Genomic DNA, 25340 nt, shown 5'->3' on the forward strand with positions numbered 1-25340 from the left:
CCTCTCGCTCTCGGGCAATATATAAAACAAGCAAAGACGTGGACATTGGGTCTGTGTGATTTAAGAAAACTATAGGGTCTCGATTGTAACTTATTTTCACCTATCGTTTGTTTTTAATTTAATTTGGGCCATTATGTTAGTCTACAAAAGAGGTGACAAAATATTAAATCTATGAAAAATCAATTATAAAATATAATTTACGGAAGAGTAGTTATCAAACAAAAAAGATGAAAAGAAAGAGTAAAGTTTAAAAAGTGTGGAATTGCTTTTTAGCTAAAATCATGCCGTAGTAACCACTTCTCAACAACTTGATTTAACATATTCATATCATGATGAAATATAATTCCAATTAGTACATGAATAAATAAAATGCTAAGGTCTTAAGCAATTGACTAAACTAGTCTTGAGGCTAACTAAAATAATCTAAAAATGATTTAATAAGATTTTCGACCACTACTAAATTCACGGCTACTCCGTACTTCTCTCCCCTTATTGATGAAGCATCTAAAATAAGTATTTTTTCCCAAAATATTAAATTTATTAATAATTTTTTGTTCACTAATAAAGATTTTTTTGTTGTGTGTGTAAATCAAAATCGTAAGATCAAATCAATCTCTCTTGCACTTATATATATACACCTTTCTCTTTCCCCATCTTCAACATATATCCCACGCCACTGGAATTTTCTCGAGAAAGTGACGGAAAATGGCTCCGTAGCTGGGAAATTGAAATTCGGATTCTCCCTTCTTACGCACTCTCATTGATTCTCGCCTGTATCAGGTCCGTCTTGTGCACATTCCTCTCTATTTGTTCCTTGTGTTTTTATCTTATGTTACTTAGTGATGATCTCGATGATGTAGAAAAATGGTGGTTCTACCGAGATCTGTTACGGATCTGCTGTTTTTTTCTAAGTTATTGTGTTGATAGATTTCTTGTTTTTGTTCTTGAGGTTTTTGTTGAATGGTGATTTTGCGGCGTTGTTTGTTCCTTCGATGATTATCTGAATCTTGAAATTCTATGATTTCGTCTGCTTGATCCTTTGTGTTTGCTTTAGGATGTGAAAATCCATGTTGCGGGAGTAACTTTTAGTAGTGAGATTTTGAAATTTTATGTTGCTCGTCGGTATCTGGGTTAAACTGTAATCGCAAGGGTTTCAGCAGATCTGCTGACATTACCCTTTTGTTTCGATCTGTATTACATGCCAATTTGATCTTGTTTGTTAGAGAAAATCGAGCTGATATATGCATGCATCTTCAAGAGATTTGATAGTGTCTCTGGATATGTGAGATATAGATTCTATTCCTCACCTAACATCTGTTTCCTCTATCCGTGTAGGCGTACACGCGTTGTTATCATCTGTTGCTCAAATCTGAACCATGGCGCAACCAAGGTACACTAGGATAGATAACAGGAGGCCCTCATCAAATTATTGCTCTACAGTGACAGTAGTTGTTTTCGTGGCCCTATGCTTAGTCGGGATCTGGATGATGACATCATCTTCTGTTGGACCTGCTCAGAATGTTGATGAGGTTTCTCTGGACAACAAAGATGGGATAAAGAAACAGATGACCCCACCTACAGAGGAGGGCAATGGTCAGAAGTTTGAAGACGCATCTGGTGATACACCAAACGAGGATAAAAAAGGAGATGGTGATGCAAGCTTGCCCAAAGAGGATGAGAGCTCAAGCAAACAAGACAACCAGGAAGAGAAGAAAGAAGAAAAACCAAAAGAAGAGTCTACTCCATCCGGTGAGACAATTGAGACCGAAGGTGGGGAAGATAAAAAAGATGACTCCAAGTCAGAAAATGGTGGCGGAGGTGATTCAGATGAGAAAAATGATTTGAAAGACAACCCAGATGAAGAAAATCCTGACACAAATGAAAAACAAACTAAACCCGAAACAGAGGACAATGAGTCGGGTGAGGATGGTGAAAACCAAAAGCAATTTGAGTCTGATAACAGTGGGAAAAAATCCAGTGACGATGATAAAGAAACCAAAACAGGCAACGAAGATACTGAAACCAAGACTGAGAAGGAAAACACTGAGACAAATGTGGATGTTCAAGTAGAGCAAGAGGGTCAACCTAAAAACGAGACCTCAGGTGATCTTTCACCTCCTGGGGCACAGTTAGAGCTACTGAATGAAACTACAGCACAAAATGGTTCATTTTCAACCCAGGCAACAGAGTCCAAAAATGAGAAAGAAGCTCAGAAGGGTTCTGGGGATAAACTTGATTACAAATGGGCACTATGCAATACAACAGCCGGACCTGATTACATTCCCTGTCTCGATAATGTGCAAGCCATTAAAAGTCTTCCAAGTACTAAACATTACGAGCATCGTGAGAGGCATTGCCCAGACAACCCACCCACCTGCCTTGTTCCTTTGCCTGAAGGATACAAGCAGCCAATTGAGTGGCCCAAAAGCAGAGAAAAGGTCTGTTGAATTTGTTCGCTTTCCCATATAGATATTATAATCTGCGAAGAACCTAATACAGCCATTTTCATTTATGCAGATCTGGTACACCAACGTCCCTCATACCAAGCTTGCTGAATATAAGGGGCATCAAAATTGGGTTAAAGTTACCGGTGAGTATCTAACTTTTCCTGGTGGAGGAACCCAATTCAAGCATGGTGCTCTTCATTACATCGATTTCATACAGGAGGTTGGTATTCAGATGTGATTCTTTTGTTAGAAAATCTGAATTGGATTACTGCTTATACACATGTTTCTTTTATGCATCCACTTGTTTTCTACTCCCTTATTTTGTTAGAAAGCCTGAATTAGTTTGTACTTTGATCACTTTAGGAGTAATATTTGTGCTTATGAAGTTCCCCTTCTGATGAAAATTTGCTTTACAGTCTGTCCCTGCTATTGCATGGGGTAAACGCTCTCGTGTCGTCCTGGATGTTGGATGTGGTGTTGCAAGCTTTGGAGGTTTCCTCTTTGACAGAGATGTGATCACTATGTCCCTCGCACCTAAAGATGAACATGAAGCTCAAGTGCAGTTTGCTCTTGAGAGGGGCATTCCCGCCATCTCTGCAGTCATGGGCACTACAAGGCTACCTTTCCCCGGCAGAGTTTTTGACATAGTTCATTGTGCTCGCTGTAGAGTGCCATGGCACATTGAAGGTTAGCAGCATAGCCACGATAGATGTAGTCTTTGAATGGGAAACTCCTCCTGGATCTTAGTCTTAACCGTCTCTTTCGAGTGATCTGTCAAACTTTTTGGTATCTGTTTCTGATGTTTGTGTGCACAATACATGGACAGGTGGTAAACTCCTCCTGGAGCTTAACCGTGTATTGAGACCCGGTGGCTTCTTTGTGTGGTCTGCTACTCCTGTGTATCAGAAGAAGACCGAAGATGTTGAAATTTGGAAAGGTTGTAAAAAACATTACCCTCTTTTATCTAATTGTATTGGAGCTTGTTTTCTCACACCTCATGTTGGCGACTTTTACAGCTATGAGTGAACTCATTAAGAAGATGTGTTGGGAACTCGTATCCATTAACAAGGACACTATCAATGGAGTAGGTGTTGCTACTTACAGAAAGCCTACTTCTAATGAGTGCTACACAAGCAGATCAGAACCACAACCTCCAATTTGTGCTGAGTCTGATGATCCAAATGCATCTTGGTATATTTACTTTTCAGATGTTTAATTACTGTGCTTAAAAAATCAGCTGGTCTATGTTTACAAATACATGTTTTGTCGTGTGGTTTTTGTAGGAAAGTTCCGCTTCAAGCATGCATGCACACTGCACCAGAAGACAAAACGCAACGTGGATCTCAGTGGCCCGAGCAATGGCCAGCGAGATTAGAGAAACCACCGTTTTGGTTATCTAGTTCTCAGACTGGAGTTTACGGAAAAGCAGCACCAGAGGATTTCAGTGCTGATTATGAGCACTGGAAACGCGTAGTGAGCAAATCATACCTTAAAGGTTTAGGAATCAACTGGGCATCTGTTAGAAATGTGATGGATATGAGAGCCGTTTATGGAGGGTAAGTATAAAACATAACTTGCCAACGCTTTCCACTTTCATCCGAATTGAGATAATATAAGGTCAATCAAGAAACAATGTATTGATGTTTCCTGCATCTTTAATGTTTGTGTTGATTCTCTTCTGGCAGTTTTGCGGCGGCTCTAAGAGAATTGAAAGTGTGGGTCATGAATGTGGTTCCAATAGATTCACCAGACACACTTGCAATAATCTATGAACGAGGACTCTTTGGTATCTACCACGATTGGTGCGAATCTTTCAGTACTTACCCAAGATCATACGATCTCCTTCACGCCGACCATCTTTTCTCCAGACTCAAACAAAGGTTTGTTTGTGTAATAAAGAGTCTCTGTTTCAAACAACAGAAACATAGTAATTAACAAACTCTTTACTTTACAGGTGCAATCTAACGGCAGTGATAGCAGAAGTGGATCGTGTTTTGAGACCAGAAGGGAAACTGATAGTCCGGGACGACGCGGAAACAATACAGGAAGTGGAAGCGATGGTGAAAGCCATGAAATGGGAAGTTCGAATGACTTATTCTAGGGAAAAAGAAGGTTTGCTCTCTGTTCAAAAATCATTTTGGCGACCCAATGAAGTGGAAACACTCACTTACGCTATCGGTTGAGCAGACTTACTTCAAGTCCCACTCTTTTTGTAACGTATAAAGGACACTCTTATTAACTCCTTATCTTTTTTTTTCTTTGTTGGTTCGTTTTTTAGGAAGATCTTTTTTTTATTCTTTAGCGTTGAGTCCGAGTTGAGTCATTTGTTTGTACTATTCGCACATTTTTGTGTTCTTGAAGCTGAAAGAACTCTCTTGAGGTTCTTTGGTAAAGTTAGAATACCGTGATATGTATTTTTTACTCTTTGGTTTCTTCTCTTTACTTGAATTGGTGTTAACTTCTTACATAGTGATTTCCATTTAATTTAAAAAAACCAACTGAAACTAAACTGAAATTTCTTCAAACAAACTTGCAGTACTCGATCAGATTTTTATCTTAAAGCTGAACTAGAATCAAAATAATGCTTCCTAATCTCTTAATAGAGTTTTAACTTGATAGATTCAAATGGATGAAAGAACTTTCATGAATAGAGAGAGATATATAGATACATTGTTGGATTTATATAAGAATAGATGAAAACAAACAAGTTCTTCACCATTTCCAGAAAACATTGGAACCACACTGATACTTGTCTTTGCCTTCGCATTCCAAAGCCAAATCTTCTGAGATAAATGGAACTTTCTGCAAAATAGAAAACGAACATCACAATCTCTTCAAGTTAAATTATTCACCAAAGGAAAGAAAACGTTGTGAATATTGGACAAACCTTTTGCTTGGCAAGATCTTGGCAGCCAGTGAAATTCTCAGGGAACTTGCAGCTTCCGAATTGAACAGTGAATGCTCTCGCAAAGTTTGCCCCACTTGTTGCCAATCTCTTCTTATCATTAAGTTCCTATAATCAATAGTTCAAAAACAACAGGACCTTTAGGATCTTTAGAGATGTCAAGATTCAGACATTCAAAGACTTACTTTGTTGGCTTTGCTCCTCTCGAGGTATTCATCGATGACGCCAGCATTAGCAGAAGCAGAAACAGCAGCAGTGGAGAAGAGCGTAGCTGCTAAGAAAACCATGGCTGATCTTCTTCCATTCGATCCATCAACATCATCACCAACAACTCGTTGAGCTTTGATCACAGGCATAATCATCTGTTTCTTCTGACCAAACCCAACTGATGAATTCACCAAACCAACTTTCTGGTTTAGCTCTACTGAGCCAGAACCAGCAATGGCGTAGCTGCAAGTGAGAACACTCGAGTTCATGGCCGCCATTAAAGATCTCTTTTTCTTTTGTTCTTGAAAAATTCAAGAGTTTTTTTGAGTTTGATTGGTGAGTGAGGAAGGAAGAGATCAGATTTTAGTATTAGAGATGAATGAGGATGATGATGACGTGGACTTAGATGTAATAAGGGATTGTGGTTGGAGTGTGGATAAGATGAGATTTCCCTTCAGTCCTATTGGCAAAAGTCCAAACCTTTTCTTGTTACTCAAAGCTTTCAAAGTTTTGAGTTTTTCAGATTCTCTTTCAAGTGTTTATGTGGTTAGATTCACTTCAGTCCCCACCACAAAAATCTGTTTGGTACTCTGTTTTCTTAGAAACCCGTAACAGTCTGATCCGGTTTAGCTCCAAAAGACCTGAACTTTATCCCGGTCAGGTAAGATTTTGGATTCTGGCTCTAATTTGGTAAAGCCTATGTTTCATAAAAAGAACAACAGGAGAGCTTTAAGTCTTTAACTATTATAAGACTTTTTCTTTAGAGAGAACGTACAAATAAGAAAATTATGACCCAAAAAACAAACAAATAAGAAAACGTTAACAAAACAGAGCATGGAAAGCTTAAAACAGCCTGATAATGTTACAAGCACTCTGGTTTGTTCCTTTGCTGATACATTATAATCTACAAATTTCGTTGTGCCATTTGTTTCGGGAAACAAGAAATGCACGAGGAATCAAAATCTCTGGGCTGTCTTTCTCACCAACTAACGGAAAATTGAAGAAAATTTGAAAAGGGGAGTTTTCTCAGGTTGATACTGTGGCTGTAGATTCAAGAGGCACACTCTCATCTTTGTTCAAAGCTTCCCAGTCTATCTCCCTGAGAATTTTAAACCGTTCCTCCATGGATACAAACCCAGCCTGAGGAACCACTATACCGGAACTTCCAGCTTTGTGAATCAGAACAATACTGGTGCCCATCTCAGGACCATGGAGTTTTCCCGTTAACAACACTCGTAGTGGCATGAAAAGTGATTTACCCTGTAACCAACATCATAAGAATCTCTTGTAACGTTTGTCCATTCAAGTAAAGCAGAATTTCTTTCGTATTAACTGGATTAGAGAGATGACTAACTTTGCGTTTCAATGATTTGCCAAAGGCTTTCACCCATTTCTGCCAAGCACCTTGTCCTTCTTCTAAAGCGCTTGGAATCTCACCGCTGTCATAAGCAGCTATGAGGCTGGCTGCTACTTCATGAAGTTTGTCTTCCACGGCAGACTTAGCTTCAGGGCTGCATCAGGTGCGGAAAATCTCAAATCACCATAAACTCAGAGCTCCAGAAAAAAAGTATTTATTGAAAGAAAAGAGGTGATGCAGGAGGAACAAACGGTTTGATAGTTACCTAGCCAATGTAGCGTGTAGAGGATATGAAAGCAAGTTCAAAAGTACTTTGTCTGAGTCTGTGACCAACTCGATCCCATCCTTAAGAAGCTCGACAGCTTCCTGTACTTCAACAACAAGCTCAAATTCGGTAAGTCTGTACAGAAAATATCTGTTGTTCTAAATCCAAGGCGTTATATTAGGATCAGAAGAAAGTGTGGAGTCATGATTAGAAACCTTACATCTACAAAACTCCCCTCGGATTCTGTTAAGATACCAGCACTCTTCCATCGCTCACCAACAAGTTTTGCTAGTTTTTCCTTTGGAAGTGCCCTCAGATGTTGACCATTCATCCATCTTTGAGTTTATAGATATGCATTGAAGCTATTTATTAGCAAAAAGTAGAGAACACACATAGATACGAAAAACAGGAGAGAGGAAAATTGGAGAATTCAAACAGCTAAGCAAATTATGTAATCACCTTAACTTTGTTGAATCAAAAATTGCACCACTTTTGTTGACACGTTCGATCGAGAATTTTTCAACTGCAAATCAAGAACAAACATTCAACGAAGATATCAGAAAAGCTAAGGATGAAAACAAAGATCAAACAAAACATAACTACAGTTAACAAAAACGACCTACCAAGTTCCTCGAGTGTGAAGAATTCATTTTCAGTCCCATCTCCCCAACCTAAGAGTGCCAAATAGTTAACCATTCCCTGAGGTAGATATCCCATCTCTCTGTACTGTATTTTTTCAAAGGAACGTAAAGCAGAAATTAGATGAAGAATCAGGAATTGAGTAATCTATGATCTACGTGCAGTAACGGCAGCAACAGCTAAAAACACCTGGCCTACAGAAGTTGCCCCATGTCGCTTTGACAGTTTACTTCTATCCGGAGCTAGAATTAAAGAAACATGTGCAAACTGAGGCATCGGGAACTCCAGAGCCTGCCATATATTGATACAGACAGTACTAAATCAACTTCTTACTCCTATCTTCAGGATCACATAACTTCCAAAAGAAATTGGAATAAACAAACATAAGGTAATGCTTACCTTGTAAATTAGAGCCTGCCTCAAAGTATTAGGTAAGTGTTCTTCCGCCCTGAAACGAAAGTCAATGAATTTGATGAAGATCACGTTCAAATATGTTAAAGAGAAGAGAAATCAAGTTCCAAAAGAAGACACTGGAGTAGTAACCTTATAACATGTGATATAGCCATGGTAGCATCATCTACAGTAACACAAAAGTTGTAAACAGGTTGGCCATTACTCCTCATTACCACAAAATCTCCAAGAGTATCCAAGTTCCAACATACCTTCAAGACACTATCAGACATGGTCAATTACAAGAAGGTATTATCAAGCTTTACATAACATTTATGAACCGATAGACCTTTTTTACAGTGGATATTAGTTAGAAATTAACTTTCGAAGATCATAAAAGAAAGCTTGTAACTTCCTCTCTAACGATAGATTGAGAATTAAGCACAAAAAAACCTATAATACTAACCTCGCCACGAATCAGGTCATTAATTTTCAAAGAGCCTTCCTTTGGCACACGGAATCGGTAAGTAAAAGGTGTTCCCTTTTCTAACTCTTGCTCTATTTCAGAATCAGAAGCTGTTGCCCATTTCCCGGTATATACTGGAGGCAACTGTTTCAACTTTGCAATCTCCTTCATCTTTACAAGTTCCTACATAAACATAACAATTGATCAAAGTCAACAACAGAGTCAAAAAAACCAAGCTGAAGGTGTTCAGCGAATTTGAAGCTAATCACCTCACTTGAGCAAAAGCATCGATAGACATGACCTGACTCTAAAAGCTTCTCTGCATATTGTTTGTAAAGAGCATTTCTTTCGGATTGTCGATAAGGACCAAAGTCTCCACTAACCCCAGGACCTGAAATTTCAATCCCAATTTCATTACCCCACCATTGAAAAACACCTAAATTAGCACAGAGAGGAAGAATAAAAAGGCAACCTTCATCCCAATCAAGACCTAGCCATGAGAGATCCTGAAGAACAGCTGCTTCAGATTCACGTGTTGATCTCTCCAAATCCGTATCTTCAATTCTCAGCACAAATTTCCCTCCTTTAGACCTGTAAAAAACTCAATCAGTTACAATCCCAAAAACTCTCAATATTGGTCTGCTCTTAATCAGATCACGAACCTCGCGAACAAGTAGTTGAAAAGAGCAGTCCTTGCTCCACCTACATGGAGATTACCAGTGGGAGAAGGCGCGAAACGAACTCTAACAGACCCACCATTATTAACTGGTGAAGAACACGCAACCACCGCGAAGCTTCGCCGAGAACAGTAAAATAAAGAAGATTGACGACGTCTGAGAAAAGCTGGAGCAAGCTCCGGTAAAGACCTAACCCTAAGCCACGGCGTCCCGTAGACAAGGCTCGCCATTTTGCGTTTTTTCTTCGAAAGTTGAGATTTTTCAGAGGATAAAAGGATTTGATTATCCGGAAAGAAGAAAGTCGCAAAGCAAAGCAAAAGCAATAAATTCGATTAAAGCCTCATAACTTTTATACTTTTAAAATTTCATCCCCATATTATACTTTATACCTATATACTCCCCTAATTGGAAAAATACACTGGGCTATTTATTATTTAAGGAGGGATGAAAGAAACGATGCCGTTTTGTCGTTTTCGCTGAAAAGTAACATTGTTCTATAACTTTTGTTACTTTTCTACTTGCATCCTCCTACTATGCTTTCCACATATTTACACCCCATTATATCGCAAACTCGAGTAATTGTGGCATTGAATTTAAAAGTTAAATGGTGGCATTATCATGGAAGCTAAGCTAATAAATAAGAATCCATGGAATTACACAAGTTAAAGAGAAGGTTCTTGCCACATAAATGATGATGAAATCTAAGACTACAGACAAAGTTGCAGAAACATAACATAGAAAGCTGGCTCCACAGCTGGACGTTTACTGATTCATGGTTTTGTCTCTTTCGTGCAGACAGAGATGGCGCCAGAAGAAAAACATTCTAGCTGAAGCTTCACATGTTTGGTCTCTGTTTCCATGAAGCATCAATGCAAGAAAGATCATAAATCAGCACATAATATTTTTTGATGGTCCTAAGTCTGACCGTTGCTTCTTGAGTCATCAGGATTACTGGCTTGAGCAGGAGGAGGAGGAGGAGGTGTGGCTGGCTGGATCAGATCCTGTAGCTCTACGACCATGTCGTTGCTCAGGTCAAACATTCCACTGAAATTGCCATCTCCTAAGAAAACTGGAGCTTCCTCGTTTACAAAAACATCAGGCTCATGTCTTACCTGTAGATTCAGAAGCAATTAACAAAAGTTTCTTTAAGGAACACTGAAATCTGATTCATCAAAAGTATGATGCAGAGATAGACTTACCTCATTTTGGTAGTCGAAATCGTCGAAAAGTAAACAGTCGTCATTGTCAACAGAAAAGAGATCGAGCAACGAATTTAACTCGCCATCATCGAGAGATACCTGAGGAACCTCAGGAAGAGCTGAAGAAGACATGGGATTGTAAGCTACAACATCACTTGTTAGAGGTGGAAGCAGTACTGTGGCAGTTAGTGGCGGTACATCAGAGACGCAAGATTCTGAGATCACTCCTGTCAAACAATCCTTAGGAGCGTGCGATTGTGAGGCCGTAGCAGCTAGACTGGTTTCTTTGCTAGGACCAGGATTGTTGTTTTCTGCACAAGGAACAGCTACAATATGAGTCTGAGTATATTCCTCTTCCTTATCACTCCAATCCTCTTCTTTAAATGGAGCACCATATTGAGATCCATGTCTTGGTCCAAGTCCATTTTTCTTAAAGAGAACGCAAAGCACATAAGTATCCTGCAGGCACAACGACAACATATTTAGTAAACTTGCAAGAAGTCAAAATGTTAGAACAAAAGAATAAATCATTACCTGAGGAACATTCTTTTGGGCCAGTACTTTGTCTTCAAGTCTATATTCATGTATGACCCAATCAGTCCGATCACCGCGGGGTATTTTCCCGTAGTGATAAATCAGAGTTCTTATCTTCCCAGTGACTTCGTCATTGTAAGAAACATCTCTGTCTCTCCCTGTGGTCTTCCAGTAACCACATTCAGTAGAGCGGTTTGCCTTACCGCCTTTGGGATACTTCTTTTCTCTTGGACAGAAGAAGTACCACTTAAGATCTCCAGTCCCTAGACATGATTTCTCTGCACAATATAAAGAAACCTCTGTTAGTAAATTAGGTTACAAATAAGAAAGCATGAAACAGAACAAGTTTTCTGAAAGAATAAGAGATACCGGGTAAATCAGGTGGTTCGAACTTGTAAATGTCGATCTCAGCAATGGCATCAACTTGGAACTTTTTCCCCATAACTTTCCTCTTCAAGTAGTATCTCACAAGTTCAACATCAGTAGGATGAAACCGAAATCCAGGTGCCAAGTTAGTTTTCCCCATTGGAAGAGAAGGGGAAAACTTTCACTACACTAAGTAACTTTCGAATTTTCTCTCAGATTCACAATAACAAGAACCAGCAGAACCAAAGAAAACAACAACAAAGAATTGTGAAAAAAAAAAACAAAAAAGCTAAGAAGAAGACAACATGAAGAGCTATGAAAGGTTCAAGTCCAATGATTGAACAAGATTGTCTGAAAGCACCACAACATTCCTTTGCTCATATAACCACAGTCACACCAAAGAAACGATGGATTCTTCTTGCAGATATCAACAGACATCTGCTGTACAACACAAAAGAAGCACCTGTTTTATAACACACATAAAAGAAGAAACCTTTTAATAATGGGACTGTAACAACAAAAACAAATTCTAGGGCTAATTTTGATTTTGTAATTTTGTTTTTAACTGATCAAAATTTGGTAAACATATAATCTCCACAGTAGAATTTAAGCCTTTGATCAAGGAAAGCATCAAAATTGATGTAAGCTAAGATCAAACCCAGAAATCACAAGAAATGAAAACCCATTTTCAAGAAACAGAGAAGACGAGAGAGATTACATCGGAAACCGAACCATACAAGTGAGAAACATTAACGGGTTTAAGTAAAAGAAGATAAAAGAGAGGAGAAGTCGCACCCGTAGGAGAAGGAGAGCGGAGGAACAGAAGACTTTGGTCGGAGGAGAGAGAATGAGAGTATAGCTTGAAGGAGAAGCCAGGGGGAGTGTAAGAGAGTGATGGGGTTTAGGGTTTATATAGATCTAATTACGCGTTTATTATTTTGCGAAATAAAGTTTAGAGATTATTTTGCAATTCAATGATAAATTGTGTAATAGGCCAAAAACCAAAATATATAAAACTTTTTTTTTACTTTTTAGTTGTGGTTCCGTAAGCAATAACTATTTTTACCATAAAGTTTTTTTTTTTATATAAAATACTTTTACCATAAGTTAATGGTATGTAAAGTAGTGTAATTACATTAGACAGTTCAGTCTACTTTTTTATTGTGTTACTGGTTTCCAACAACAACTTGAAGATTTATGATATTAATTATATAGCTTTGATCTTATTGTTATGATTGATTATAAAATTCAAAATGGGATTTATTATAATAATAATAAGAGGAATAAAAATGGAAATCGGAAATGAGTTAAGCGAGATGCTGATTGCATTTTCTTTTTGAAATTTGATTTGAGATTTACTATTTTATTTGGAAACTGAGTTATGTTGTCAAGGTTTGAGAAAGATATAGCAAATCAAATTTAATTTATATTTATATAATTATATTTTATAAATAAATTGGAAGCTAAGGAAACAAAGGAAAGGAGCATCCCTGATTGGCCCGATGACTTCGCCCACCTCAGTTTTGCCCTTCCCTTTCTTTTGGTAAATAGTTGTTTCTCCAACAATTTGACTATTGGTTTCCCACTTTCCGTTTGATTATTGGATAGAATCATAAGAATCGTCAGTGAAATAATTAGACACGACATTCTGATTCTGAAAGTTGAATATATGGAGAGAGTGATATAACACACATCTTCATGAAATATGAAGTATGATCTGTTTCGTTTTTCCTTGCTCATACTCTAATTTCAAACCCGAAAAAAAAAGATAATACACAATTTATACAACAATATCACATCATGAGTTTTGACGAGAAACAAAGTAAAAACAAAACATTGCCCTTTTTAACCTCTGTAAAAGGGCTTTGTTTTGAGCTTTTGGGAGGAAGAAAATTTCAGGCTTTTGCCTTCTTTTCTCCTACAAGTACTAGTAGAGCAAGTAAGTAAGATAACAATCAAACCTCTGCAAAAATCATATTCTGTACACAAATTGTAGTTTTCTCCTCCACGTATGATATGAGTCGCACGTGTGACCGGTTTCTTCTCCCATGCTTGCACACACGATCTCTCCAGGCATCTTCTCCTGCCTTGGGAAGGATTCTGATTGCTACTATGAAAAGGGTTCCTCAAAAACGTATTGTTTTATGAGCTAACCCAACATACCAATGTATGTTGTGAGTTTTTTACCCTTTTTAGGTTGGTTCTTTGGAACATCACAATATTCCATTTAAGACCCGTTGGTAGTAATCATATTGTCGTGTCCGCCAAGCATCTAAGCTACTGCTGATGAGAGAGAGGACCAAAGAGACACATTGCTGGTTTTGTGATCACCCCCAAAAAATAAACAAAAAGAAAGAATGAGGAAATTGTCGTGGATCATGTGAAATGGATTGATTCGACGAAGATAAAAGAAAACGGTTACCTCCTCAGTTAAACTTAGATGAAATCGTTTTCTTAGGTTTTGAATGGTTCGTGGACCACCTTTGAAGCAAGGGAAACCCGAATCCTAATAGAAACAACACCAGAAAATATAATTCACAAGGCAAATAATTAGGCTTGCTGCCATGTTTTATAACTAATTCTGGTTAGTGAAAAGAAGCTAGAGATTCTGAACCTGTAACATTTCAACTAAGAGAATAATCCTTTCCGCATGCTTTCTACATGTAAGGAATCCTTGAATGCATAGCACCTAATTAAGAAGAATTGACAATTAACGGCCATTCCACATAACAGCTTGAAACAATAATAGTCTCAAGTGATTTAAAAATGAAAAGGTGAGAGGACAAGCCATGCAGATACCTTGAAATAGTCAAAGAACTCACTTGGAACCCCATCAGCATCAGAGTCCATGACCTGGATGTGACAAACATTTTTTTTTGTAAATTTAGACTAAAAGATTCAACTGCTTCGCAATGAAACATGCATGACCAAAGAAAACTTTGAAGAGACGATGATCCAAGATATGAGTTTATGAATTAGTGTCTTACCTCAAGAAGTTCACGGGTTAACTTAAACGGGGCACTCTCAAAGTTTACGCCACCAGGAGAATTCGAAAGCATAAAACCGAAATCAATGTGTATAATGTGACCCTCTTCATCCAAGAGAAGATTTCCATTATGACGATCTTTTACCTAAACCGAAAGATAATCAACCATCGGCACATAAGCAATAAAATGTCAAAACATGCTATTCATGAAACTGATCAATGACATCAAAACGTGTAAAACCTATAGATAAATACACAACGTACTGAGAAAAGGGGTCACTAAGACATTTACCTGCAGAAGGTAACAGACCAAAGAATATCCGGCCATACTTTCAACGAAATTCCTCTGCAAAAGAAGCCAATGCGCAAGGTTATATACACAACATGGCATCCGACACAAGTTGGTAGTTATGAACATAATCCTCAAAGTTTGAACCAAGCAGCTTTAGTTCATAAAGAAACTATCTTGAAAGTCCAATGCAAAGTACATTCTCAAGAGAATGCAATTTCTATAATTCCCGTATCACAATAACATGTTTAACAGACAGAAGTCTTGCAAATTCCTGAAACAAAGTTACTAACGTGCTGGTTGAATGAAACTATTAAGACCTAGCAGCAGTACATTACCTGGGCGAGCTTAAAACTTGGAGAGTTTTCTTTATACTTTGCAACAAAGAAATCACGTAGGCTCGTTATGTTGGGATATCTACTTTTGATAGAATGAATAGAAGCCTGCAGGAAGGAAAATGGTACCTCTTTTTACATACACTTTCAATGTAAAAAGCTTGATTACAGGATATTACGTAGCAACTAAACAGATGTGCAGAAACTTTGTTGCTAGTACAACTGAAGAGTTCTTGTTTATATCATTACCGTATCTGGAATTGTTTCTATAAGGGCAGTATAAGAAGATGTAACCAAGACTTCATAAGGACGTAACCAGAGGGGTAGACCGGCTTCCTGGAATATATCTAGCACATGAACAATACAGTTACTTTATAAGGCAGAAAGATCCTTATCTTAAATAACAGAATAAGTAAGCCTGAAAAACAAATCGAGAAGGCATACCCTACGAAATAGGATATTAAGATATTAGTAGATATGAAAAAGTATCACCTACCATAAAAGTGAGAAATGAGTTGCACAGCGAGATGTTCTTGCCTACAGTCGTCACCGCTCTTCACAATGATCTGCAAAAATCTAGAGCTACTTACAAATAGAGGTAGAAAAGAATATCATATGGCATAATGGTCAACACACAAGGACACAATTCAATAAAGATTAAACACGGAGAGTATCTAACATCTTTAGTAACAGCGTTTTAATGACAAAAAACAAATTCGGCTGGAAAGACAGCAAAAAGCAAAAGTGCACATCAGCAAAGTCTCTTAGAAAGTTAGCGCAGACTCGTGCATCAGACATTACTTTGATGTCTACATTATTGCAGGCTTGGAAGAGAACTATGATTAAGATCGAATGAGTGCATGTAGTTCATAGGTACTTTTCAATTATGCGATAAAAATCAAGCTCACACTAAACCTTAAATTCCTTAATAAACATTCTGGAATCACGAGTAGAAACCTTTGAGTACTATATCAAACTGATTGAGGCCTTCAAGGCCCAAAACATATACTGATTCTATTTCATCAACAAAAGAACTTAATTTAGAGGATTTTACTCATTGGGAAACAGCAAACAGAAAAAATAAACGGAATGGCTTTTCGTAGCACTTACAGAACGCAGGTCCCAACCAGGTAACTTTCCATATATTGAAGCTTTACGTATTCTGTCTCGCTTTCCCTCCCAAAGTTCACCTGATAAGGCATCACCTTCCTTAAGCATTCCACCGTTGGCCTAGTAAACAACACAAAACATAAATATAAAGTTCAACACTTAAAACAGGGAAAATAAGAGAAAGATCCATATTCTATGTTAAACATGCATATACCCTTGGTTGTGCATCCGACGAATCCTGACCAGCCCCTTTGAGAGGAAGGCCTGGAGGTGCCTCTCCCTTCGCTGCGGCAGCCTGCATAAGTGATGTAATTAAGGATTAATGAAGGGTAGAAACACAACACCAAACAGAACACATACAATTTCAATATCTTGACTTTCTAACCTTAGACGCCTTAATAAGAAAATGAAGTGTATAGCATGTCGGAAGGACAATAGCAAGTACAGGCACTAAAAACATCGACTCAGTTGAGTATTAAGAATTATTCCAATGACTTGAAAGAGACATTAAGTAGCGGATATTTTTATGACAAAAACATAATATTAGTTGCCTCCTAAGAGTAATTGATCAAGAAACACTCACCCTTACTTCCTCCATGGCAACAGTACTTGGAACACGACGATGTTCCTTTTTACGCGGGGCTGATGGATCAGGAATGCTTTCCATTCTAAGTCCTGGGTCAGCCGTTACGACCACCCTTACCCATTCAAGATCAGTGTTCAACCCAGTCCTTGGGGCCTCCCCCAGAACATCATCAAGTGGATCGCACAATGATTCAAGAGCTGAAGTACAATTCTCCACTGAGAGACTTACATTGACAAGTTTCACCTTCACCTCTGACTTAGGAGTCATTGCCTGATCAATTGCTTGAGCAGTGGATAACGACATTCGGTCAGCACTGTTGCGATAAACCTCCTGAGTAGTCCATAGTGGATAAGCCCATGGAGGTGGCTTTTGCAAGAATGCGTCCCCGTTTGCCAATGGAATTCCCCCTTTAGAAAGCTTCTGGGAGTTCGATGTATCTTTAGCACTGCTGCAACAAATATTAGAAAACAAAAAAGAACAATAGGAGAGTGTTATCATGAAAAGTTTCACACTTCGTATGATTAATGGGATATAGAAAAGAAGGTAACTTTCTATTAAAAGAAGTAGATTGGTAAGAAAGTTAAATTTACCTGGGTGTTTCCGCTTTCAAAACTTCTACGGAGATCATGTATGGCGCCTTTTCCCTAGAATTCAAAAGAATGCATTCGTCTTCAGGAATATGGACCACACGATAAACTCCTCTCCCCATCGGAAAACAAATTCCTGGAAGGTAATTTGAATTTAAATTATGAATACAAATTTAGTTTCTGTTAACAAAAACAATGTTGACGAAATATAAATAAGGAATTCAATAATCCTTAAAAATGCTGAGGTTTAGATGTCAAAAATATTGGACCACATGATTCTCTCAAGAAAGAAACACAAGTCCAAGGTAATCCTATACAAGAGAGGAAAATAAATGATAAAAGAGAAACAAGAATGGAAATAAATAGCTTCTTCAAACAAGAGTGGAAATAAATATGATATAACGGACATACAACTAATTTAAGACAAGCTACACGATTTAGCTCTCAGAAATGATAACAGGCTAGAAACGTTCACATACTTTTTCAGACAAAAGCATACATGGCCAATATAATGTATGCCGGCTCAATATATTTGAGCTACACAAGTAAAGTAAACCTCCAAATAATAACTCCTCTTAAAATATAATTTCAGAAAAATACCTCCAGTGATTTCAGCTTCCGATAAATGAAAATTGATCTCTGCAAGAGACTAAAACCAAACAAAAGAAATATAAAATTTAGTCAGTTGCTACAAAGGTAGAACGTGACATCTCAAATTTAATTATCAATATAGGTGTAAAGGATCACCTCCCGAAGAGCAATCTTCCGATCTTCAATAGGAAAGATATCTACCAAACCATACGATGTTTCACATAACGCTTGTACAAACTCCAACGACTCGTGGTAAGCCCCTTTCCTGAATTGTGATGCAGTATTGTTTGGTAGCGGGGGCTTACCAGATGGAGTATCATCCCGCTGTTTAGGGGAGCCTGGCCGTTTCTGCAATGGTTATAATTAGAAACATTGGTATGAGATTAATCAAGCACATATGAAAGAAAGAATGTTGGGCATAGATAAATAATCAACTGAAGTCGAACAACCACCCTGTTTCAGCCAACATTTGTGTCAGGTAAAATTCACAAGAAGGAGTACATATGATTGTATCCTACAAGAATCTTGAAAAATGAATCTGAAGATGTGGATCGAATGAAAAGTGAATGTCAAAACAGTGCAAATGCAACCAGTATCTGCAATAAGACAGTAAAACTAAAGACCAAGTCAAATGAGGACAAACCTCCTTTTGTTTCTTTGATCCAAACAGTTCAGAATCTTCAACAGATTGGTCACGATCTCTGAACAACTTGCGGAAAAAGTTTTCTGTCCCAGGACTGCTTTCAACTAAGCCATTGCCGCTATTTTCATTTTCTGAAGTAGGTTTTGCATCTTCGGGATGTATACGGAATAATCTTTTGAACAGAGAAAATTCTGGAGATTCTTCACCCTCACTTTCATTCCCGTCATCGACCTTGACAATGTCTTTCTTGTCATCAGATTTTTCCTTAAAGAATTTTTTGAAAAACCCCTCCCTTTCATCCTCTTCACCAGATTTCTTGTCGGCAGACACTGTTCCATTGGTTTCATTCTTTTCACTACCATGTCTTTTGTCATCACTTTTTTCCCTGAAAAGTTTCTTAAGGAACCCATCTTTGTCCTCATCATCCACTTCTTTAGAAACTTTATCTTCTTCAGGTTTGCTGTCACGGAATAGTTTCTTAAAAAAACCTTCTGAGTTTGGGTTTGACTCCTCGTCCTCGGTTTTACTCTCCCGTAACAATCTCTTGAAGAAACTGTCTGGATTTGCACCCAATTCCTCTTCATCTCCCTTATTATCTCGTAATAACCTTTTAAACAGCCCATCTGAACTCGATGTCAATTCCTCGCTTTCTCCTTTACTACTCAAGAGCCTCTTGAAGAACCCCTCGGAACTGTTTGTTATGTCCTCATCTTCTGATTTATTGTCCTTCAAAAGGCGTTTAAAGAAACCCTCTGAGTTAGGTATTGGTTCATCACCCTCACCTTTGCTGTCCCTCAAGAGCCTCTTGAAGAATCCTTCCTTTTCACTCTCTTCATCATCTTTGTCAACTGACTTTCTAAACATTAAAGCATCTCTGACTTTAGGACTTGGGATAAGTTTCTTAAAAATCTTATTATCCTCAGCAGGTAACTGACTACCATCATCCTGCACGTTGGTCCCTGGCGAAGGTGAGAATGACAAAGACTTCTGGGTGGGAGGAGATAACTTTAACGAGAAGAGCTTCTGTTTTGATGACAAAAGTCTATTTAGGACCTGATTCTTGCTCCCTGGGGTTGAGACCTCGTTCTGTGGACGCATGAGAGGAGACCACTCCCCCATCAAAGTAGCTGCAATTTGACACTTCTCTTGAATCCTGCTGATGCCTTCATTATCGTCAGAATCCTCCAGCTCAGCCAACAAAAACCAATGCACTTTCAGTGCGATTTTCAGTGACTTTCCACAGATGTCTATTACAAACTTATCAAGAGATGGGCTTGGTTTGTGCACCATCATGTAGCAAATCTGGAACAGATAACTCTCAATACCTGACAAGGGAAGCGTATACATCCTATTGCATAAGTAGTCCCTAACACCAGCATGAGGGTGCTTGTACAGATAACTAACAGCAATCCACTCACAGAAGAAAGCAGAATCAAAAAACCTAATAAGCCAACCATTAGAACCAGTATCGCCGATGATATTACTCTGTGAGGTAATCTCACGAGGTGACTCAGCCGAGTCTCCTCGGACCAGAGATAGAAACCGTCCCATCGGCATCCTGATCAGCCAAGCATAGAAAGCCCTAGCTCACAGAAGCAAATCATCCGTCGAGACAACAGATCCAGGAGACTCTTCAACAAACCAGATTAACGGAGCCTCTCTCTCCCCAATAACTAAACCCTAGGATAATACGTAAAACCTTAACTCAAAAACCTAATAGCCTATCTATAACCACCAAAAGCTCAAAAGCTCGATGTCTAATCGACGAAATTTTGGCTTTACAATGCTTAACTTTCCCACGCCAGCAAACCTAATCGCGAGAAAACCACGCCAAAATAGAGACTCCTCCGTATCCTACTCAATCCAATCGCCGGAAACCGAAGGCGATCGGAAATTTCTCCAGAAACCAAAACTAAATCTCACGAAAAGAAGCAAGCGATGAGCTAATCAAACGATAATCCCGTTCTTCCTGCTATCCGAGATTGTCTGCTTGATAAAATCTAATAAAATTCAGAGCAGAATCAAGTAGCAGAACCAGCCGGAGTAGATCGCCGTCGTCTCAGCCGGAAGCGGTTTGTGGTGGATACGGTCGTCGTCCTCGGCTGTTGGTGGCAGACAGAGAGAGAGGGGAAAGTAATTATTGATCGCAATACTTTGAAATTATTTTAACTTTTTTGAGTTTTTTATTATTAAATTTAATTTTTGGTCTTTAGTAATTCGTACTATTTAATTAATTTATTTAATTTTGTTTTTTTTTGCGAGGGAAGAGATCTAACGTGCGCTGGAAAGTCCACGCGATCATAAAGTTGAAAATCCTTCGTGGGAAGTAAACGTGATTTGTCCACAACGGGACACTTGGACAGTTGATTAATCATTATTTTCTTTCCAAATTATTATTATTTATTTTTATTTTTTTTGGTAAAAGGTTAAATTTTATACCATTTTTGAAATTTTGACAGAAATTACAGAGCAAACAAGTAGCAGAAAAATGAAAACTACAGAAAATAAAATACAACATCACAACTCAAACTACGGAGGAAAGCAAGCGAGAGCTTATGGCTAAGCCACGGGAAGAAACACCGATTCCAAACTGTGAAGCATGGAAATTTGCGTGATTTCCACAGATCAAACAACCTGGAGTCTTCATCGTAGTTGCCACGAGCATCCAACCAAGACCGTCCTTCAAAACCTCGGGATAGGAGCCTACAGCTTCTCCGAAGACTAACGCAAAAACGGAAAGACAATTGCGGACTTAAGCGCGAACCCTGCGGCACAGGAGCCTCTGCGGGTTATCGGAGAAGCCGCCTCCGACCACCATTCCTATCGCGAGCGACAAGAACCATCTCCCACGGGAAAGCGAAGCCACTTAGACCAAACCGCCGCCTCTATTCATTCACCAAAAGGCTTTGCCGAAGCATCCCACTAAACCCCCATCCGCAGCATGAACAAAAGCAACAACAACAAAAACACAAACTCCACCAACGAGCAACAACGGAAAGCGAAGCAGAGGGAAACCTGACGAAAGGCAAACAAGACCATGCCCTTGGCTGACGAAGAGGACACCAACCTTAGCCCACACAATGAAGGAGATACGCCATTCAACCAATTGACACCCATGACGATCCATCTGCCACAAGAACTAAACATAGGCACCGAATCCGAGAAAAACTCGCACTCCACGCCGTGCTTAGCCTCCATGAGTGTCACCAAATCCTAATCCTCACGCACCACTGCCGGTCGCTTGAGAAAATCGAAGGAGGACAGACCGAAGAGAAGAAACCGAAACCTGAAGCCAAACGCTAGCCACCACCGACCACTCTAATCGACGAAATGAGATCTGAAGATGGTGATGCGCCGTGCAGAGAGAACCAGACGCCACCCACCACCATGAAGCGAGACCGAAGCGGAGGACGGAGAGACGAGACATTGAGCGCCAAGGAACGGTGAAAGCACACAACAACAAAGAGGAAAGAGAGAAGCGATGGAGAGAAAGGGAAGCCCTCTCCGGTCACCGGCAAGGAGAGCCATGACCGGAGAGGCGAAGTGCGATGCAGATCTAGGGTTTTTGCAAAGAAGGAAGTAGAGAGAGTTTTCGCCGCGCGTGAGGCCGACGCGCGCGAGGATTTTTCAAGTTTTTTCCTTTGCTCAAATTTCCAAATTATTATTAGTACTACTCTCTTCCCAAAATTAATTAACATTGAAATTTTGAATTTTGAATTTTGAATCTGATAAACTAAATAGCTAATCACACGCAGAAAACGGAAGTAATAATCTGAAAAAAAAAAAAAAAAAAAAAAAAAAAGTTTACCCGTAACAGTTTAAGAGAAAAAAAAAAGTATTTATCGTTCACGATGTCACGTAACATTTTGTTTTTCCTTCATCAAAATTAATAAAAACTGTACTTTTAACTTCAATGAAGAAAAATATTACGTGAGGCAAAATCTGCAAAGGAGTTTCACTTTCATGTCTCTAATTTTCTTATGATCATGGATGATACAATCCGCCTCATCTCTTCGTCCATGTTTTTACTCTTCACTTTTTCATGAATCTTGCTTTTTCATTTGAAACTTTTATTTAACACATACACATGCGTTCATTTTCAGATCAAGAAATTGTGTACTCGTTTGATAAAACAAGTTGTAATTGTTACTATAGTCAAACTGCACAGTAACAAAATGTATAAAATTCTTTTGACATGGATACTAGTGGGAAACAGTTTGTGCTATGTGGACCATTTTATATTCCAGAAAGACTGATCATACTTCTGAAGAGTAAAAGTTATGTTTATGGGGAGGTTGAGTAGCTCAGTATGGGCACAAAATCTTTCTAAGAAAATTTCCAAATTTCATCTAGTAAAATGATGACGTAATTTATTACCTAATTTTTAAGAGAAGACTGATCGAAATTAAAGAATTTAATGATTATAAAAGAAATTTAACTACATAACGTTTTATTTTACTAGTTAGTCATTGCATTATTATTATACCATACTTTTCTAGAAAGGGTTATGTAAATGTTTGTCTTAAAAATTTTGAATTGTCTAACTTGGAATTCTTTGATTTTTCTTTTTGTGTAATGTGAACTGTAAGAAGATGACAAATGCATAATAAGGTATATAATAATTTTGATCTGCCTAAGTTTTTTACGGCTATAAATTCTTATAACTACATCTCCCACAATTCAACCTTCTTCTAAATAAAATTAGGACCATGAGAGAGATAGAGAGAAAACATAGAGGAAGGAATAAGCGATATCGAACAAAAGGACCAATGTGCGACACAAAGTAATAACATAGACTAAAAGAGTAAAAGCTACTGTAATAGAGAAACCGATATGGTCTCAAAACAGAACACTCCAAAACACACAGATTTAACTCTAATAAAAACCTAAACCAATTTCATACAGCCAAATCTAGCTGGTGAAAAAAGGTTCAGGTTTTTATTACACTCTAGAGGAGAACAAAACGAACAATACGGCGCTGAATAAGGTTGTGATCGAGATCGGAATCAAAGAAGATCCATCGTTCCCTGGAGATGGGTTTGGAGCTAGAACTCCGGCTGTTTCAGGTCCAGCAGCAGCTCCTCCTGGAGAAATATCTGAAAAGAATTGGTTCCAAATTAAGAAATTTCAAACGCGTAAACATCTCAACTCGAAATCACATAACTGATATGGAGCCGATATTTCAATCAATCAAGCAAATTTTTACAAAAGATCACAGATAAGGAATCTCAATGATCAAAGATGGGATATTTTTTCATAAAAGGTTTCACATCCACAAAAACTATTATCATGTCTCTGTATTAATTAAAAAAACTCCGACTATAATTTTGGTGTTTAAGAGTCTAGATAAGCGATTATCACTTTAAGTGAGAACTCAGATGATCAATCAATAGACAATTTTTAATTTCATTGTTTTCAAGTGGGAATTTAAAAACATAATAAAGCATTGCATGAGACAAAAACTAAAAAGTAAAATTAAACAAAACTAAAAATCAACAAAGGAGAAAGACAAAATACCTGGAGCAGTACTTGGAGCAACAGACACTGTAAGAACAACAAAAAAAAGCATTGTAAGTAACTTAATCAACAACAGAAAAAAGAATCTCAACAAGTTTCGAAAAGCGACAAATTAAACTGAAAATAATTATAAAAAAATGTGGATCTAAGAAACCGCTCTCGAAGATTAAGATCTACAAAAGAAGAGATCTAAGAAACAAACAAGTTAAGAAATGATTAGATCTTACATCCACAATTAGCGATAGAAGGAGCGTGAAGCTTGCATGCGGCGGGAAGAGTAGAAGCCTTGGTGATATTCAAAGTAACTCCAAGAGAAGCACTGCTCTTAAACGCTTCACAGAGACACTCAGCGTCAGTTTTAAGCACCGTCTTAAGACCAGAACAACATGTACCTTCCGGTTTCGCCACCGTGCCTCCGCTAGAAACAAAGGACAAACAGTCAGCCATGTTGAGAATGAGAGTCGAACAGTCTACAGACGGAGCCGGCGCCGCCGCGTGGTGGTGAGATGCGCCGAGAACTGAGACGGAGGAGAGAGATAGAAGAACGATGACAAGGAGAGGTGTTGTTGCTGTGAAAGATGAGAGTGTTGCCATTGTGTGGGATTTTGATTCTTCTTCTCTCTTTTGAGTTTTTGAGGTTTCTGAGGAGAGAGTAGAGAGAAGGAGAGAGAGGTTTTTAATGGTGGGAAGTGAGAAAAAGTGAAGAGGAAGAAGAAGGGATTTTTGTAGGTCGGTTTAGGGGTTTTGGGGTAATGTGCAAAACGATGACGTTTAGGTATACGTGTCTCTTTGCATTTTCCATATGGATGCGTGATCGTGTGGGTCTTTCACCAAGAGACTTTCCTTCTTTTTTTTCTTGCTTTTTTTAGTTTTTACTCATTTATTTAATTTATTATTTTAAAACTATTTTGGAAATTTATTAGCTTTTCATACACTACTAAGAAAAAAATTAAATGCACCTCCGATTTCTTTGTTCATTCGCTTTCCTTTTAGGCGAAATTTGCGGGATCTTTCGGACAATTAGGGATTCCAAACAAAAATCTAAACTAATTACTGTAAATAAGTTGGGTCTTAAGAAAGAAAAAAACAACAATATAAATTGATATCGATAAAAAAAAAATTGAATTTTTATTTCTGGACTTATATGATTAATATTGTAAATTTTTTAACCAAAAAAATGATTAATACTGTAAATATTATTGTTTGTTATTGTACTCTCTTGAAAATAACAAACCTCATTTAAG

General features: G+C 38.2%; 6 protein-coding genes across 8 annotated transcripts; 1 reads left to right on the forward strand and 5 right to left on the reverse strand.

Annotated features, from left to right (window-relative positions):
- The first annotated feature begins 538 nt into the window (after positions 1 to 538).
- On the forward strand, positions 539 to 4912 carry LOC9302660 (probable methyltransferase PMT26). Its single transcript, XM_021014454.1, has 9 exons — positions 539 to 780; positions 1336 to 2438; positions 2518 to 2667; positions 2864 to 3134; positions 3274 to 3384; positions 3464 to 3638; positions 3731 to 4003; positions 4133 to 4327; positions 4402 to 4912. The coding sequence occupies exons 2-9, from the start codon at positions 1377 to 1379 to the stop codon at positions 4628 to 4630; spliced, it is 2466 nt and encodes an 821-aa protein (XP_020870113.1). The 5' UTR covers positions 539 to 780; positions 1336 to 1376; the 3' UTR covers positions 4631 to 4912.
- A 114-nt stretch (positions 4913 to 5026) lies between these two features.
- Positions 5027 to 6126, reverse strand: LOC9300959 (photosystem I reaction center subunit N, chloroplastic). The gene is made up of 3 exons (XM_002866542.2): positions 5538 to 6126; positions 5335 to 5460; positions 5027 to 5249 (listed from the first exon to the last, which is right to left on the reverse strand). The coding sequence occupies exons 1-3, from the start codon at positions 5835 to 5837 to the stop codon at positions 5160 to 5162; spliced, it is 516 nt and encodes a 171-aa protein (XP_002866588.1). The 5' UTR covers positions 5838 to 6126; the 3' UTR covers positions 5027 to 5159.
- Positions 6127 to 6283: 157 nt separating this feature from the next.
- Positions 6284 to 9696, reverse strand: LOC9302661 (glutamate--tRNA ligase, chloroplastic/mitochondrial). The gene is made up of 13 exons (XM_002866543.2): positions 9339 to 9696; positions 9149 to 9267; positions 8946 to 9067; positions 8677 to 8859; positions 8364 to 8482; positions 8220 to 8268; positions 8010 to 8111; positions 7805 to 7907; positions 7641 to 7704; positions 7402 to 7516; positions 7182 to 7282; positions 6914 to 7070; positions 6284 to 6819 (listed from the first exon to the last, which is right to left on the reverse strand). The coding sequence occupies exons 1-13, from the start codon at positions 9581 to 9583 to the stop codon at positions 6586 to 6588; spliced, it is 1713 nt and encodes a 570-aa protein (XP_002866589.1). The 5' UTR covers positions 9584 to 9696; the 3' UTR covers positions 6284 to 6585.
- A 249-nt stretch (positions 9697 to 9945) lies between these two features.
- On the reverse strand, positions 9946 to 12429 carry LOC9302662 (NAC domain-containing protein 82). Its single transcript, XM_021016337.1, has 5 exons — positions 12248 to 12429; positions 11456 to 11915; positions 11087 to 11364; positions 10553 to 11011; positions 9946 to 10465 (listed from the first exon to the last, which is right to left on the reverse strand). Exons 2-5 carry the CDS (start codon positions 11610 to 11612, stop codon positions 10268 to 10270), a joined length of 1092 nt encoding a protein of 363 aa, XP_020871996.1. The 5' UTR covers positions 11613 to 11915; positions 12248 to 12429; the 3' UTR covers positions 9946 to 10267.
- A 718-nt stretch (positions 12430 to 13147) lies between these two features.
- LOC9302663 (phosphatidylinositol 4-kinase beta 1) lies at positions 13148 to 20733 on the reverse strand. Of its 2 annotated transcripts, none has more exons than XM_021027285.1 (16): positions 18580 to 20733; positions 18093 to 18284; positions 17946 to 17994; positions 17349 to 17481; positions 16756 to 17203; positions 16387 to 16467; positions 16173 to 16292; positions 15559 to 15628; positions 15312 to 15409; positions 15066 to 15170; positions 14731 to 14784; positions 14440 to 14583; positions 14252 to 14305; positions 14067 to 14141; positions 13875 to 13958; positions 13148 to 13767 (listed from the first exon to the last, which is right to left on the reverse strand). In XM_021027285.1, exons 1-16 carry the CDS (start codon positions 20134 to 20136, stop codon positions 13666 to 13668), a joined length of 3366 nt encoding a protein of 1121 aa, XP_020882944.1. In that variant the 5' UTR covers positions 20137 to 20733; the 3' UTR covers positions 13148 to 13665. The 2 variants fall into 2 exon arrangements, with proteins under 2 accessions (XP_020882944.1, XP_020882936.1); XM_021027277.1 differs by having other exon boundaries at positions 16756 to 17206; positions 18580 to 20729.
- Positions 20734 to 23298: 2565 nt separating this feature from the next.
- On the reverse strand, positions 23299 to 24828 carry LOC9302665 (non-specific lipid-transfer protein-like protein At5g64080). Of its 2 annotated transcripts, none has more exons than XM_021015890.1 (3): positions 24324 to 24828; positions 24097 to 24123; positions 23299 to 23663 (listed from the first exon to the last, which is right to left on the reverse strand). In XM_021015890.1, the coding sequence occupies exons 1-3, from the start codon at positions 24688 to 24690 to the stop codon at positions 23521 to 23523; spliced, it is 537 nt and encodes a 178-aa protein (XP_020871549.1). In that variant the 5' UTR covers positions 24691 to 24828; the 3' UTR covers positions 23299 to 23520. The 2 variants fall into 2 exon arrangements, with proteins under 2 accessions (XP_020871549.1, XP_002866593.1); XM_002866547.2 differs by having other exon boundaries at positions 23299 to 23675.
- Between the last annotated feature and the right edge of the window lie 512 nt (positions 24829 to 25340).

This window comes from Arabidopsis lyrata (assembly GCF_000004255.2).
Source record: "Arabidopsis lyrata subsp. lyrata unplaced genomic scaffold ARALYscaffold_8, whole genome shotgun sequence".
Taxonomy (NCBI): domain Eukaryota; kingdom Viridiplantae; phylum Streptophyta; class Magnoliopsida; order Brassicales; family Brassicaceae; genus Arabidopsis; species Arabidopsis lyrata.

Excerpts from the sequence above, each read along its gene's own strand:
- LOC9302660 (XM_021014454.1), top strand. The coding sequence starts at position 1,377 with ATGGCGCAACCAAGGTACACTAGGATAGATAACAGGAGGCCCTCATCA. Across the intron at positions 3,639-3,730 it reads GATGATCCAAATGCATCTTG|GAAAGTTCCGCTTCAAGCAT; the intron begins GTATATTTACTT and ends TGGTTTTTGTAG. Across the intron at positions 4,328-4,401 it reads TTCTCCAGACTCAAACAAAG|GTGCAATCTAACGGCAGTGA; the intron begins GTTTGTTTGTGT and ends TTTACTTTACAG.
- LOC9300959 (XM_002866542.2), bottom strand. The coding sequence starts at position 5,837 with ATGGCGGCCATGAACTCGAGTGTTCTCACTTGCAGCTACGCCATTGCT. Across the intron at positions 5,461-5,537 it reads AGAGGAGCAAAGCCAACAAA|GAACTTAATGATAAGAAGAG; the intron begins GTAAGTCTTTGA and ends TATTGATTATAG. Across the intron at positions 5,250-5,334 it reads AAGATCTTGCCAAGCAAAAG|AAAGTTCCATTTATCTCAGA; the intron begins GTTTGTCCAATA and ends TCTATTTTGCAG.
- LOC9302661 (XM_002866543.2), bottom strand. The coding sequence starts at position 9,583 with ATGGCGAGCCTTGTCTACGGGACGCCGTGGCTTAGGGTTAGGTCTTTA. Across the intron at positions 7,908-8,009 it reads GGGCAACTTCTGTAGGCCAG|TACAGAGAGATGGGATATCT; the intron begins GTGTTTTTAGCT and ends GAAAAAATACAG. Across the intron at positions 7,517-7,640 it reads TTTGATTCAACAAAGTTAAG|ATGGATGAATGGTCAACATC; the intron begins GTGATTACATAA and ends ATAAACTCAAAG.
- LOC9302662 (XM_021016337.1), bottom strand. The coding sequence starts at position 11,612 with ATGGGGAAAACTAACTTGGCACCTGGATTTCGGTTTCATCCTACTGAT. Across the intron at positions 11,365-11,455 it reads CGAACCACCTGATTTACCCG|AGAAATCATGTCTAGGGACT; the intron begins GTATCTCTTATT and ends TATATTGTGCAG. Across the intron at positions 11,012-11,086 it reads CCCAAAAGAATGTTCCTCAG|GATACTTATGTGCTTTGCGT; the intron begins GTAATGATTTAT and ends TTGTGCCTGCAG.
- LOC9302663 (XM_021027277.1), bottom strand. The coding sequence starts at position 20,136 with ATGCCGATGGGACGGTTTCTATCTCTGGTCCGAGGAGACTCGGCTGAG. Across the intron at positions 18,285-18,579 it reads GATCAAAGAAACAAAAGGAG|AAACGGCCAGGCTCCCCTAA; the intron begins GTTTGTCCTCAT and ends TAACCATTGCAG. Across the intron at positions 14,785-15,065 it reads CAAGTTTTAAGCTCGCCCAG|AGGAATTTCGTTGAAAGTAT; the intron begins GTAATGTACTGC and ends CTTCTTTTGCAG.
- LOC9302665 (XM_002866547.2), bottom strand. The coding sequence starts at position 24,690 with ATGGCAACACTCTCATCTTTCACAGCAACAACACCTCTCCTTGTCATC. Across the intron at positions 24,124-24,323 it reads TTCTATCGCTAATTGTGGAT|TGTCTGTTGCTCCAAGTACT; the intron begins GTAAGATCTAAT and ends TTGTTCTTACAG. Across the intron at positions 23,676-24,096 it reads TGCTCCAAGTACTGCTCCAG|ATATTTCTCCAGGAGGAGCT; the intron begins GTATTTTGTCTT and ends AATTCTTTTCAG.